Source organism: Gopherus flavomarginatus, chromosome 4 (genome assembly GCF_025201925.1).
Source record: "Gopherus flavomarginatus isolate rGopFla2 chromosome 4, rGopFla2.mat.asm, whole genome shotgun sequence".
NCBI classification, from domain to species: domain Eukaryota; kingdom Metazoa; phylum Chordata; order Testudines; family Testudinidae; genus Gopherus; species Gopherus flavomarginatus.
Window position 1 is genome coordinate 16,978,961 of NC_066620.1, and position 15,237 is coordinate 16,994,197.

General features: G+C 40.7%; 1 protein-coding gene across 3 annotated transcripts in view; it reads right to left on the bottom strand.

The window, feature by feature from the left end:
- Positions 1-1,009: 1,009 nt before the first annotated feature.
- SPRED2 (sprouty related EVH1 domain containing 2) overlaps positions 1,010-15,237 on the bottom strand; it is an 85,884-nt gene continuing 71,656 nt past the window's right edge. For 2 of the 3 annotated variants that reach the window (XM_050952185.1, XM_050952187.1), the window contains exons 5-6: positions 5,008-5,157; positions 1,010-4,347 (exon numbers count right to left, since the gene is read on the bottom strand). In XM_050952185.1, the coding sequence (XP_050808142.1) occupies positions 3,694-4,347; positions 5,008-5,157 (804 nt within the window). In that variant the 3' untranslated portion in view covers positions 1,010-3,693. The remainder of the gene's footprint in view (positions 4,348-5,007; positions 5,158-15,237) is intronic. The other variant, XM_050952186.1, reaches the window with a different exon arrangement.

Genomic DNA, 15,237 nt, shown 5'->3' on the forward strand with positions numbered 1-15,237 from the left:
CCACTGGAACGGGCAGGCTGAGGGTAGGAGCAACTAGATACTCAGCAGTGTCGCTTAGATGAAAGATGTCAGGCTCAACAGGATGTCTAGCTAGGCCAAACTGGAACACATGAAGGGAAACTGGAAAGAGAAAATCTTCTACCTCCAGATTCCAGCTATTTTGGCATATATAGTGGTGGTGTAGTCACGTCCGTCCCAGGATATTGGAGAGATCAGCCAGGACTGGACAAAGCCCCTTCCTGGAATTATTGGGGTAAAATCTGGCAACTGAGGCAGTCTGAAAAGGATGGTGGTGGTGGTGATAGGGGTGTGTTCCTGTGCTGTGGGTTTTCCATAACCTTCTAACTTACAAGCTTCTTAGTGACACTCCTGGACGCAGTATTTCACCTCAGTCAGAACAGCAAATAGCCCCAAACCCAGCCAAGGATCTCTAGCTTGTTGCTTCCAAGACACCAGATCCTGCATCTGAATTTCCACCTCAAACAGTTCAAAGCTTGCCTGCCACACTGCTGCTGTTGGGAGTCAGCCAAGGCTGCCATGCTTCACCTTGGTGTACCGTGCTTCCTATGATTTAATTGGACCTGCTACAGAAAAATCAAAACCAAACACAATGGGAAGCCTGGAGACACAAAGAGAAGAGTCCTAGGGGAATCTCCTGCTTCTTTGAGTGGAGATGAGACACTGGGAGACAGCCAAGTCTCTGAACAGCTCCACCCGCTGGCAGTACATTGTCACTCTAGACTAGCGGGAGAGGAAACTCCATACTTGGAAAATGAGGAAGAACTCAGTTATAATAGAGCATCAGGTGCCCAAGAGGAAAAAATCCCCATTGACCTCAAAAATCCCATGCTAACTGGAGGAATTGACATCATGTGTTCACCAGGCTTAAAAAAAAAAAATTCTTCCTTTATCCCCTCTCCTTCCATGATCAGTTTTCTCTTGTGTAACCCGCATTAATAACAACGCTATCTCTGTCTCAGCTCCAAATCTGCAAATAATGTAAGCAGCATCATTTTGATATGATGTATTTATATTTACATGGACTACGCTGATCATACATATTAGAAACAATAAAAAAAGAAGTTAACTAAAATGTACATCATACACTTGTATATATATTTTTTACACAGAGGTAAAAAGGCTTATAAAAAATCAATACAACAGGGTTTTAACTTTTAGTATACAGATACATTATGGATGTAGGCTTCAGGCACTTTCATTTGTTAATGTGAGCAATAGCTTGAAAAAAACCTCTTCACAACTGAAATAAAATTTGGTTAATGTTTTGTTACCACAGATACAAAAATAAAATCTGGAGAATGTCTCTCAAATGATTGATGTCAGTATTGCAAAGCTGACTGGGAAAACACTACACACCGTTCAGCTGCAGTGTGGAGACCAATGAGAAATATTTACAAATAAAGCCTCCATTTTCTACCATTGTGCCCTTACACCATTGCCTTCACAATCCAAAGAAAATGTGTAGCAAGATCGACAAGTATTACAAAAACCAAGAGGGGTCGGGAAGAGGGATTTTAAAAAAGACGACATACGTAAAGGCTTGGAGTATGTCTGATTTACTTAAATAAATAGGGGCACTTAATAGAGACTTGACAAAAAACTGTAAGATCTCTTCGTAGTGTTGTGCTTTGTAGAGGCAAGACCTTACAGATGTTGGTTTACATGAAACAAACTTGCAAAAAAAAGATTGTTCCATCACATCTTTTTGAGGCTGGCTTGATGTTTACTAGACACCACTGAGAGATTTGTCATTTCCGATCAGGTATGAAAAATTTGTATTTCACTCAGTGAACCCAGACACGTTACACCAAGAGCAAAAATCGATCCCTTTCTATTATCATTCAATTTTTTTGACCCTAAACCCAGCAATTGCTGCAAATTAAGTTTACCAAACTCTACAGTCTAGAAGTACGTTGCATAATTAACGGATAGTTTACAAAAAGCTGTGATTAACTCTCAGAGGAACTGTTGGAACATTCCAACTTGAAAGAATGGCAAGCATCTCTTAAATCTATTTGGCAGAAATAAAGAGTTCCTTTCCTTTAAGACTGATGTCAATGTGCAATAAGAGGGAGGGAAGGGGCATGCACCCACTGGCAATTTACTGCAGAAAAAAATTATGGCAGAAACAGCAGTGCCAGCTTTGACAAGCCAATCCCTAGCTGCCTCAAAATATTCAGATTGTACTATGCTAGTTAGAGCTAACTGATCTAAATCATTTTTTTTTTAATAAAAATTATTTGGCTATTCCTTGTAATATATTAGAAAAATACTCTTTTCCCAGCTAATTACAAGCCTTGTACACAAGACATGACAGTAAAATTTTTTTTTAAAGTATCCTCATCTTGCTGTATGCGTAACACAACCCTCTGGATCCACTTTCAATATCTGGGTGGTGAGCTGGGAGGAGAAGGGTATAGGAGACACTTAGGCTCCAACCCTGCAAACGCTTACTCATATGATGAACTTCACATATGTGAGTAAGTGCTTCTAAAGTCAATGGGATCACTCACACGTATAAAAGTAGCACATGCATAAGCATCTGCAGGGTCAGGTCCTTAGTCAGGAAACGGGAGTGGTTATTACATGTAGGCTTTTTATTTTAAATACGTATTCCGAGTTACTCTAACATATGGATTTCATTGTGGATGTAAAATTCTCGTGCACATGTATTTATTCTATAGAACAAAATGTAATTTAAAATTATTTTTTTTCTGCATAATCCACCACTTGTTCAATGTTTCTCAAAACCACAATGGATTATGCTACTACTTTTGTGGTTGCGCTGGCTATCTTATTAATAATTCTTTGCATAACAACGACAAGAATATTAGTGTTTTATTATCAAATAAAGATATAGCAGGGTAATGAAAAGTTCCTTTCCATTATGGAGAATTCCAAAACTAAAGTTTTATTTGCAAAACTATTTAAGGAAAAAAAGTTTAAATTTAAAATTTCCCTTTCAAGTATTGATCTGAAATGAATGCAGTTTGGAGGACTCTCAGATTCTCAAAAGTTAACTGAAATTAAGGCTCATTTCCCATATTCACTTAATATTTGAAATTTAACTTCAGAGAAATAATTTGTTTGCCAAAAGAAATGATTATGGACTCTAAAGAGAAACTGCAGCTTACATTACTATTTTGGCTTGAAAAAACAAACAGTGACAGCAATACTGTGTTGTGGTACAATTTTGTTACTAGAACACCTTCTATACATACAATAACTGATTGCAGGTTAAAATACTTTCTGGGAGGGATTTCGTTCCATTACACTACATTCTCAGAGTGCCAATGCTTGCTAGGTGTAGATGGTACTGCTCAAGGCAAGCTACGGCAAGACTGATCCACATTAGAGATGTTCTAAAATCCACCACCATCCACAGTTCATATCTCAGAGTCCTTTTAACTGAAAAAATATAAACATGTACACGACATTGTTTGATTACAGATTAATAATACAAAAGTCTATGCTGTAGGTTAGTTTGTTAGAACACTTGAAGAGCAAATCAATGCAGAGTGGCCCTTGAAAAACCAAACATAAATGATCCAAGTGGTTTCTGGACTGTGTTGGGCGCACAGGCTGCATCAAAATATAAAGGATTTGAATGCTCCAAACCAACGTGCTCCTTAACTACAGGGAAAGCGTAACACAATTTAAACTTGTGTGTAGTCATCCAGCTGCTTTGTGTTTCCCACCACAGCACCTGCACATAACCCCACAGTGGTAACATGCCCGAAGGGGCAAGTAACAGCACATACATGGGGCAAAGAAGGACAAGGCGATAAGGGCCATCCACCGGAGGCAAAACTTTTCATCACTGGTGTCACAGGAACAAGGGTCTGTATAGTCTCCTTCTGGATCAGACATACAGTGATAGAGCATACTGTCCGCACACCACATACAGCTGACTCGACGGATGCAACTTCTGACGCGGTCTGGTGCATCCTGACACTGACCTCGCCTGTTTTCCTCATGATTGAATATGTCCCTGCAATACACGCACCGCGATCTCTCGCCATCTTCCTTCCGTCTTGGTTTGAACTTGACAGGCTGAGTCTTTATCACAGCACCTTTTATATCTTCACCCAGGTCAAAGTCTGAGCTGTCTACGTAAGGATAATTGTAATCATGTTTTGAGGCATCACTTTTGGCAAAACGTACATACGAGTCCACATCGTCGGTGTCGATGTACTTCCCTCGCGACGGGGCATGGCGGTAGTCCTCATAACCTGTCATCCAAATCTTTTCTCGAGGGTTAATGCGCACTATCTCCTCATCATCATCTGGAAAGCTGACATGTCGATAGGACCTTTGTACTGACTGCTGGAGAAAAGGCAAACAGTTTACTTTTCTATCAATGACTGGCAGAGGCTTTTGACATTTTTGATCAAGTGTTACTAAGCATCATTAGTGCATTTGGGAAAGAAATTTTAACCAGTGTTTTCTTAGTTTTTTTAAAATTTTTCTTGATCATGCACATTATTAAAATGATAAAATTAACTTAATTTTCTTTTCTTTTTTGTATGCTACTAAGCTTTGATTAACAAAATAGATTAACCACTTGCACTTTATATTGTGCCTCACTTTCTGCACTAACATGGTTGGAACAACCTTTTACATGCTGTGACTCTACGTTGCAAGAGAAAATAGTTTCAGAACCTGCATTCCATTTAGACATAAGGAAAGGCATGTTGCTCACTATGCCTCCTGTCTCTCCCCCCGCCCCCCACATATTTGTAACCACCACAGGTACAGAGCCCCAGGTTAAAAATCCACATGCCAGCTCAATGCTGCAGTTGTCTGTTGCAGCCAGCATAGGTGAATATTCAAATTCCAATTTTAAAAAAACCCAACCTCCTTTTCCACTGAAAACGTCTAAAAACAAAATTCGTAAGTCTCTTAATATTAGACTATTTAAGAACGTGATGCTTGAACTTTCTCAAGGTATCCCTATAAGTAAGGAGGATTTAATAAGAAGCTCACTTGTTCTAGTTGGTAGTGGTCAGAGCTATACTGGTCGTGAACGTGACCATGAGTGCAAATTCTGCGATGTTCGCAGGATGTGGGAGAGGCTAGTATCCGCAGCGGCTGTTCCCTTTTTTGAGAAGAATTAGAAGAGCTGTCTGTAGCATTCTATTTTAAAATAGAAGGAAAAGATAATTAATTCGTACATCCATATATTACTGCATATAGTTTTGACGCACATGCGGCCACTCAGACATCTGCAATATTGGCAACACACAAAAGCAAACACCATTATACATGTAATCTGCCCCTAAATTCTAGAAAAAAAGCAGATGGATCTATATGTAGGTCATAGAAGTTGCTACCACAGACAGAAAATACAGTATGCCATAGCCTATGAGTGCTTGGTGAGAGAACACAATTTCTATTTGCCTGGGCATGTTATTTGTTGTAACGTACATTAGAAAGCAGGATGTTCATGCTATAACTCTTTCCGGATGGCAAAAATTAGCTGATTGCATCATTTAAAGGAATTTAAATAGGATGCATTCAGACAATGTTAGGTGCAACTAACTGATTTATGCACACACACTAGATAGTCAGGCTGCAGAAGATTTAGTAATGGCCTTTTGTAGGTTTAAAAAAAAAAAAAAAGTCAAGTGGAACCTTCTTTGCAGTTCTCTAAGAATTTGCCTAACTCTAATGGGTCACAAACTACTTACATAAAATGATTAACTTTAAGCTATTTTTTTTTAAAGATCTCACCAATCTCAAAATTCAATGGATATTCTTTAATTTTCAAAAGATACGTCCAGTGTCCTTCTAGCCCAGATCTTGCCTAGAGTCCTGACGTTTTTGGGTCTGATACTACTTCATCACTATGTTGCAAGGAGTATCTCAACAAATGGGTGATACGTCATGTACTGCCATCAAGATCAAGACCTGCAGGTTCATATTAAGATTATTTCTCCTGCAAGAGAAATTCCAAGGGGCCTTAACCAGAATCTCTATTTGATCATAGATTTGAGGATAAAACAAATAATCTTATTTGCAATCTTGATTAAGAATTCTGACTCTGATATGAAAACAAAATGCCCACCATATCGATTCAGACCATCCACTGAATCTGTTTCAGAAACTGGTCCAACTTTGTACCATATATAATCCAGAGAGTGATTTATTTAACAATTCTACAAGTTCTCCCCCGCTTGCATGAAATCCTTCATTGTATCAGCACTGAAACAGGCAGAAGTGCCAGTACACTTCATTGCACCCGTCTGCACCCCTGCCAAAAAGCATCGGGAGAGTGGAAGGAATGGATGGCAAGAGAAGTCACAAACATTGCCTAGATACCAATGAGAAACACTGTACTGTTGCACAGGTCCGGAGTTGTATCGATGTAGGTGTCTTGAAGTGTCAGAGAAAAATCCCTGCAGGATAACAATTCATGGCCGAGAATATGAAGTTGTTTATTAGTATACAGCCCATCACCAGTTTTTGCCTCCCATAATGCCATGGCATATGATTTTAAAAAGCATTTTACGCTGCAACTGATGTACGAGCTGGGATTTCTGCTGACTTTGCGCTAGCAGTCTTCCCTCTCACTTCAGTCACTGCATGCCATCAGTACACTTCTTGGGGATGCATTTAGAGACATGTGTGCCTCTGGGGCCATTTCACTGAAGGTGGCACAAAAAGTGTGCTACACCATTCCAAACCATCGCTAGAGAGGTCTGTAGGAGGAACAATATTCTTCCTCAGAGCCATCTAGAACCAGTTCAGTTCCATTAGTTCATGAAGGTAGACCGTCAAACCTGAAATGGAAGGAGGCAACACTCTGTCCACAACATGGGTATACATTTCAGTACTCCCCCACCTCCGCTCATCTCAAACACTAGGACTGCTGATGTGCTAATCCCATGGCACAGTCCCATGACACTCATTGGTGACCAAGAAATCCCAGGTTGCTTCAGGCTTGTTATCCACATGAATGCTGAAGTCCCCAAGCACTATTATTAAATACTGGGACAAGTGAAAATGTGAGTTACACACATTTATAAAAGGTGTGTGTGTGTGTAATGTGTCAGATACGGTTGCTGGGGAAGAAAATACAAATTATCCAGTTTCTGTGTGAAAAGATCTCTATTATAACTCTTCAATAGGTTTATTTTTAAAAAAATGCTTAACTTACATTTCTTTCTCAGAATTTGAGACATTCCTTTTTAAAATGACTCAGTCATTTAAAATTTTAAAAGCCCAGTCAATATATGTCATTAGTAAAGAGTAGTGTGTTAATCATTTACTACAGTCCACTTCCCACTAAATGTCTTTGTTGCTCAAGAATGGCTAATCAGGTGTCTGAGTAATATCCTGAGATAAGCGCCCATCATGAACAAGATGTGAAACGACTACTCCCCTACAGGGACAAAATTGGACTGGTCACTTTGCCTCTGCTGGTTTTTCAGAATAGTTTCGCCATCTGTGATGCAATATACAGGATGAATATATAAAGAAATTTGAAAGACTCATGCTGAAAACATGAAGCAATGCAATATAAGGCAGTGTCAGAAGTCAGCTGCTCAGGGGAAATAATGAAAGCCTTATCACTTGGGATTTTTAAAAGCAGACTGAATAGGGCACTACAAATGTGTAGTGTCAAAAATGATTCTTGAATGATGCAATAAGCCTTTCTAGATTTTATGATTCCACAAAATAAAAGTAATCATGCTTTTAAAGTTAGTCAGGAGATAAAAGAATAATAGCCTAAACATAATCTGAATCTATATTACATTAGCTTGTCTTTTTTTTTTTTTTAAAGCATAAAACATCACTAGCTGACCAATTCTCTGTGTTGCTTCACACTGCTTTGCTCACTTCCCTGTGCTATGCAGTCCCATCTGATGAATCACCCATGTTTGGCTGGGAACGTGGGTAGAGACAGAACATCTCCTTCTCTCTACCCATCTCATTCTCGTTGCTGAAGTGTCCCAGAGCCCCACCAGCCACCACAATTCTCAGACAGCAGGAAGATGCATTGAGACACTCCAACATCTTTCCCCCAGCCTCCCTTTTCAAGTTGGGAAGGAGGAGCAAAACTAAACATTCCTTTTCATAAACAAGTTATTCCTCTTCCCACCAACCTCCAAATATCCACAGGCAGGGCCGGCTCCAGGCACCAGCCCAGCAAGCAGGTGCTTAGGGCGACCAATGGAGAGGGGCGGCATTATCCAGCTCTTCGGCGGTAAGTCCCTCACTCCCTCTCGGAGCAAGGACCAGTCGCTGAATTGCTGCGGAAGACTGAAGCGGCAGCGGCAGCACCGCAGATAGCGGCTTTTTTTTCTTTTTTTTTCTTTTTGCTGCTTGGGGCGGCAAAAACCCTGGAGCCGGCACTGTCCACAGGGATAGGGGGACTTCTCCTCTCACCAGCAGCAGTGGTGTTTAGAGGAGGAGCCACTCTTTGAGGCTCCATTTTGTGTGTGTGTGTGTGTGTGTGTGTGTGTGTGTGTGCGCGCGCATGAGAGAGGCGGGGGGGGGAGAGACACAGACAGACAGAGAGACTCTGACAGACAGAAAAGACGGGGCTAAGGAAAATGAGTCTTTTCTCTCCCCTCCCCCCTATGCCCACTCTTTGGTCAAGATAGTTAACTTGTATTGATGCAGGTGCCTTAAAGTGTCAGGAAAGACTGTCACTGCAGGATAACACACACAAAGATGGGTGCACAGCAGGGTGAATAAGGATGACTGCATGGCTAACATCCTCTAGAGAAAGTAATTTTGAGGCCTGTGGAGAGCTGCAGAGCCAACTGTTCTTCATTCCCAAACAGGAGGAATAGTGGGTGATCAATCATTAGGACAATGTATCCTGCCCTCCAAGGGAGAGGCTGTTTAAGCAGTAAGGCTGGCCAGGAGGGGACAAAGATCTAATGGATCAGGAGATGCCAAGATCTCTTGATTGACAGCTTCCTCTAACTGCGTACACATCTGTGAGGATCTCCTATGTGGAATCTACCCCTTTATGTATTTACTATTGTCAGATGCACTGATTTGAGGGGAGTAGCACAAGCTATTTCTTCTTATAGGACTCGCTTTATCCAGTTGGATCATGGGGGGGTTGGGGGGGGGAGAAATTGAAATGGCAACACCATGACAGAAAAATCACAATACCTTGGCACATAAAATAAATGACTGAACAACTATTGGGTTAAGTTTGTGTCTGCAGTTTCTCTGCAGACAATCCCTTTGGTTTACACTATTTTAATATGTGTAGTTTGTGCACGATTTCAGTGGCACAATTGGGGTGCAACCATCTTTCCAATGAAATAATGAGATGTCATCCTCCCAAGATTCCTTCAGTTACATCTTATAAGAGCAAGCTCCCAGTTTTGGACGAAGCTCTCAGGGAAAGACAAGTGTCTTTGCACTTCTGATTTTGGTGGAAGTGAGGGGAGTAGAAAATATTTGCTTCCTGTATCACACCACACCAGTTCCTCCCTCATCAATGAGATTTTAGAGAAATAACCCCCCCACCCACCAAGAAATATTTTGCAGGATCAGATTTTCAAGTCACATCTAACATTGTATTTTTTGTGCTTGTAAAAAGTCCAGGTTGAAAATCCTTTGAGAATTTGGGCTGTAAGAGATTACAAAAAAAAAAAAAAAGAAAAAAATTGTAAAATGATTTCAGGCAACAGCACAGGCATTTGTGAACACAGGCAAATTTAAGTGACAAAAAATAAAATAAAACTAGTCAAAGAACACATTTTTGCCAAGAACTTGTAAGGTAAGTGGTTACTGCATAATCCTGAAAGTGATGCTGCATAAGGACAGATTTAAGAAAAAGCTTGTACATTTAGAACATATCACTACACAACTGCAGTAATATACAGAAACCTGAAGCAAATGTGAGATTATCTTTCCATGGAGTTCAGAGAAGATTTGAGTGTACATAGATAACGGTGGTTACAGTAAGCATGGGTTACGATTTTCTAAAACAGGAATAGGACTACAATTTCTTAAATGATTGGACAGTTTCCTAGTCACTATTTATACAAATAGCAAAATATAAAAGTTTTGCAAGAATACCTTTTTGACTGTTGGAGTGGTAACATATAGTGACAAAATTACTTCCATGACTGCCGTGTTAAATCAGCATAATTTAATGCAAAGTTTACATGGATTCTGTGCACAATATCTTCTGATTAAACTGCATCTTAGTCTGCTTCTAGCATTATCAAGTTCTCTCTTATGTTGTACAAGGCTTGATTAAGGCTCCCTCACACTATCAGTGTGGTAGAAGGGGGCTTAGTATATATGAGAATCCAGAACGTGAGCAGTTTAATTAGAATGGTATATGGTGTCAAATGTGCATAGGGTAAAAGCTCTGAGCTTTTTTCTGTGTTCTTTAAATACACTTGACTAATTGTCAATGATCCAAGGTGTCACACGTGTCTCTTAAAAGCAGAGGATAGAACAGAGTTTTCACACCAGACAAATTTAACAAAAAAATTTTAAAGTAAGAAATTTGCAGGTTAAAGCCACCATTCTAATACGATCTATAATCATCTTTTATGTTGTATGTTCTCATATCCTGGACACATTTGGTAAGGAAAGGTCTCACTTTCTAACTTTCAAGAAGTTGATATAAAAGGAGCAGTGAAAAGAGTTATATGGGATGTTGTTCAGAGGTATGCTGACAGCAGTGGCTAAAGCTATCGCATGTTACAGTGATGAATGTGGTACGACAACCTAGACATAAAAGAATGTTCTTTCAACCTACCAGTTCTGTTTATGAGACTCCGGAGATTCTCTCGTTATTTAGGCATCTCCTGTTTCCTTCTCTTTGTGCCTTGCCTCTATCTTAATAGATTTCTCAATAGTGAGATTAACTAGATAATTTCACTGGGAACATGGACATTGTCATGTACCTTAAAAATCACACCCTTTCCCTATTCAAAATCTTTGGTGGTTGTTTAACTTAACCCTCTGTGTAAAGATGGAGAGTCTGCCCTTGTGAGGAGAGGGTACTTACTGCATGGTAACTACACTGCATCATTAGTATATTAGTAAGTGCACAAGCAAGTGCTTTCAGCAGTTAATTTTTCCAGGCCTCAAAAGAGCATTCTGGTGATAGCTTATGACAGTCTGTAGAATCAAGTGCCGAATCTGCACATTCCCATTTACAGAGATTTGCTTCAAGATTAACAAAGACACCCCTTTCAGAGCTCATGGTAGGCCAGGCCTATTCAGGTGACCAACCAGTGTTACTTAGGCCTATCTTTCAGAAATCTGTATAAACACTACCAAGGCAAGAGGAACTAATTGGGAAAAGAACACCAGTGGGCGTGCACACACGTACAAAGAATGAGTAACTTTGTTCTGTGTCCGTCTGCTGGTAGAAGCATATAACACAAGAGATAATTCTACAAAACTTGCTATTTGGTGGCAACTGTCATTCCAAGAAAAACTGGAATTAAAAAACCTCAACAAAACTAAGTTAGCTGAGCTAAAAAATTGAGCATCCACCCCCACATTAAAGCGGTTGCTCTTCATAACTTTAAATAAACCCCATGCATTCAGCTGCACACAGTTCAGTAGACTGAACTGATATTTTAAGTCAATAAGGGGGTCATTTATTTAATTATAACTATCCACATTATTTTAGCTGGAATCCATCACCAAAATAGAACTCAACAGCTGAAGCAAACTTTTTAAATACTCTCACTGCATGCCCTGCAAATATGTCAAGCTTTGTTTATAAAGGCAGTAGTATTTATTTATTACTAACTTATCTTTTTGCAGAAATAAGCAAAGGAGGATGAAGTAACTGTCTACTTATAATTACTTCTGATTTGATTTTCATGAAACATTTACAAGATGCAGGGAAATCAGGATCTTGACAAATCTCATGAAGCAAGCAAATGAGGGAGGAGGGTTATTAGATGCAGTCATTTACAATGGATTTCTACACTATGCAGAGTTAAATTTTCAGTTCCGCACACTCAAATATTCCCAATCGGGGGAGGGATAGCTTAGTGGCTTGAGCATTGGTCTGCTAAACCCAGGGTTGTGAGTTCAATGCTTGAGGGGGCCATTTAGGGATGTGGGGCAAAAATCAGTACTTGGTCCTGCTAGTGAAGGCGGGGGCTGGACTTTATGACCTTTCAAGGTCCCTTCCAGTTCTAGGAGATAGGTATATCTCCAATTGTTGTTATTATTATTTACATATTCTTCCCCTCCATCTATTAGCAAAACGTCTATAGAAAAAGTTGATTACTATGAAAGATTACAGTAACCCTCTTCCACTTCCTCCTCTTCTTTTGGTGTGGTTCACTAAGGATTGAATGGAAGTGTTTGCCACGAAAAGAAATTGCCCTAGGTTTTTAAATTTTTTTTTGTTTGGTTGCTGACATCAAAACACATTCATTGTTCAGTTTTAGTAAAATGTTGCAAAGAGATTTTCGTCCTCCTTTGAGAACCTTCTGCAACATTTAAGAGAATAAAACTAAATTATGGTTGGTTTAACAACTCTCATGTGTACATTTCCAAGCAGACTAAAGTCTCTGCATGTTTTCATCAAGTTACAAGAGACAATAGGAATCAAAACAGATTTGTCTGTGTTTAAATAGCATGTGGAAATTATAACCTCTCTCCTGAAGAGTGGTGGTAAGATAGTCATTTGCCCTGTGGTTCTGAATCAACCCTCTTCCTGTCATCACTAAGACAGATGGTCCAAGCTAGCACCAGGAGGCAAATTCCCCTCCCCCCACTTTAAAATTACAGAGGCCAGGATGCCATGGCCAGGCACAGCTTCATCCACTAATTCCAGATTCCACTTCCCTCCAGCATTCTCCTCAGGCTTCACTAACATTGTTGTGTTATACATTGAATAGCAATTCCCTAATCCTTTTTACTGTGGTAACAGGAAGTTGTCAATCATCTCCTTGTCAGGCTGCCAAGGCTGCCTCTCTTTCAAACCATGTTTACATGCTAAGTTTGGCCAGCTCAGTGTGTCACCTTCAGGAGCAGAAGGCAGAACTGAATGACGAGCAAGAAGCAGAAATGTCTAACTGCTCCTCTGCACTGATTGCTAGCTCTCTTAATTCTAACATACATGCCCCAGAGCCAAGGAAACGAATGACGTCTGTTTGAACATATCAGAATGGATCACCATTTACAAATCTACCTTAGTAATATGTAATATAAAACAGAAGTTTTCAGCCTTTACTACGTAGTGAAATTTTCAAGTATCTTAAGAACCAAAAGAGAAAACAAAACAAAAAATGTGTATGCATTTTACAGTTTAGATATTAGTGTAAAGAGCTGTGTCCATAGATTAAAAAGAATCCTGACCAGAGGGCAGAATCAGATAAACCCTATCTTACATGCAGAACTATTATCGTTCCTGCTACTGCCAGCAGTTTGGCTACGTTGCTGTTACTCTACTCTCACCTCATCTAATATATTTATTTCAGGATGCATACCAATCATATATACTCTTCTGGATAAAATCAGCAGGATTTAAGGAGGGGCAAAAGGCTATAACTGCTGACCCACGGTCCACAGAAGATTACAGAACCAAGTCCATCCCTGACTGATGTTGGTCTAACCTGTTCTTAAAAACGTCCAGTGAGGGAGGCTGTGGAAGCTCCATAGGTAACCTATTCTAGTGACTTAATTATATACAAAGTATCTGACAAATAAAGTTCTCTCCTCCTCCACACCCTCCCACCCAAACAAAACAAAACAATGGGATTTATTACTTTAATCAGGTGTGACCCACATACGTTTTAGCAACAACACACAAAGGGCTTGTCTAAACTAGGATAAAAAGATGGATTTCAGAAATGTGTTGGCCAACATGTTTTAATACACTAGAGCAGTGGTCCCCAAACTGTGAGGTGCATCCCCCTAGGGGGGCAGAGAGGGACGTTTGGGCGAGGGTGCACGGTGGAGCCTGGGCCAGCCCCCACTAGGGGTGAAGAGGGAGTGTCATTCAGCTTCACTCTGCCCCTAGCCCAGCCCAGCTCTGGTCCCAGCCACAGCTCCACTCCGCCCCCTGCTTTGCCCCTAGCCCAGCTCTGCCCTCATTCCCTCTCTGCCCCCAGTCCAGCTCCGCCTCTAGCCCCAGCTCCTCCCCCATCCCCAGTTCTGCGCCCAGCTCCGCCATCAGCCCAAGCTCCTCTGCTGATCCAACTGTGCAGTAATGGCGGGGGAGAAGATACATGATGTCCGCTTCACTCTCTCATACCTACTATAAAAATAGAAAGCTTCCACACAACCTCCTCTTCTCCACTCCAAAAACTCCATGCTTAAAATCAGACCCACAATTATTTAAACAAACCAACAAGGGCAAAGAGATTTGGACTGCCACCCTTACCTATACTCTGTCTATATAGTGCACAGGTCCCCTGGGTAATTTTAAATAGCAGACACAGATTGGACAGAGTTACAAAGTCAGATTCTCCAGTCCGCCAAGTTCATGTGTAATGCTTATGCAGCACAAAATGAACTGAAAGTGGTTGGAGACAGCTAAGTTGCCCCTTTCTTCAACCAGGGCTGGTTCCAGGTTTTCTGCTGCCCCAACCGGGGGGTGGAGGGGAAAAGCCGCGGCAGCGCGATCGCGCCGCTCCACTCTTTGGCGGCAAGTCCTTCACTCCAAGAGGGACTGAGGGACCCACCACCGAATTACTGCCAAAGACCTGGACGTGCCGCCCCAATAGCGGATGGTATTGACCACCCCAAGCACCTGCTCCAGCTGGTGCCTGGAGCCGGCCCTGTCTCCAACCATGTTTCTATCCACCTCAGAACTTGCCTGTCAGTGTAACTGGAGGCTTGGGGCGTCAGAGTCTGTACATCTTCATAAAGTTTTAGCTACTGTAGTGATCAAAATCAAAGCCACACATTCAACAAGCATCATTCAGGATCACCTTGTGAAAAATCAAGTGTGAGCGCATGCCCTTTTCAACTGTCAGTGGTTGAGTGAAAGGGTGTTAAAAACCACAACTGTGGCAAAAGAAAAACAAAACTAAGACAAGCTGGAAATACCCATTCCCACTGCCTGGTTTGCATGGAGAGAGGTGTTAAAACTATCACAAAAGTGTTTTGAAGCTAGATCTCAGATTTAAGTAGGGTCATTTCAGTACAGACATTTGCACTTCCAAATTATTTTTCCAAACTAGAGAAATCAAGACACTTTCAAGCAACTGATGTATGAAAGTGTGACTTTGCTACAATATATTCATTCATAAC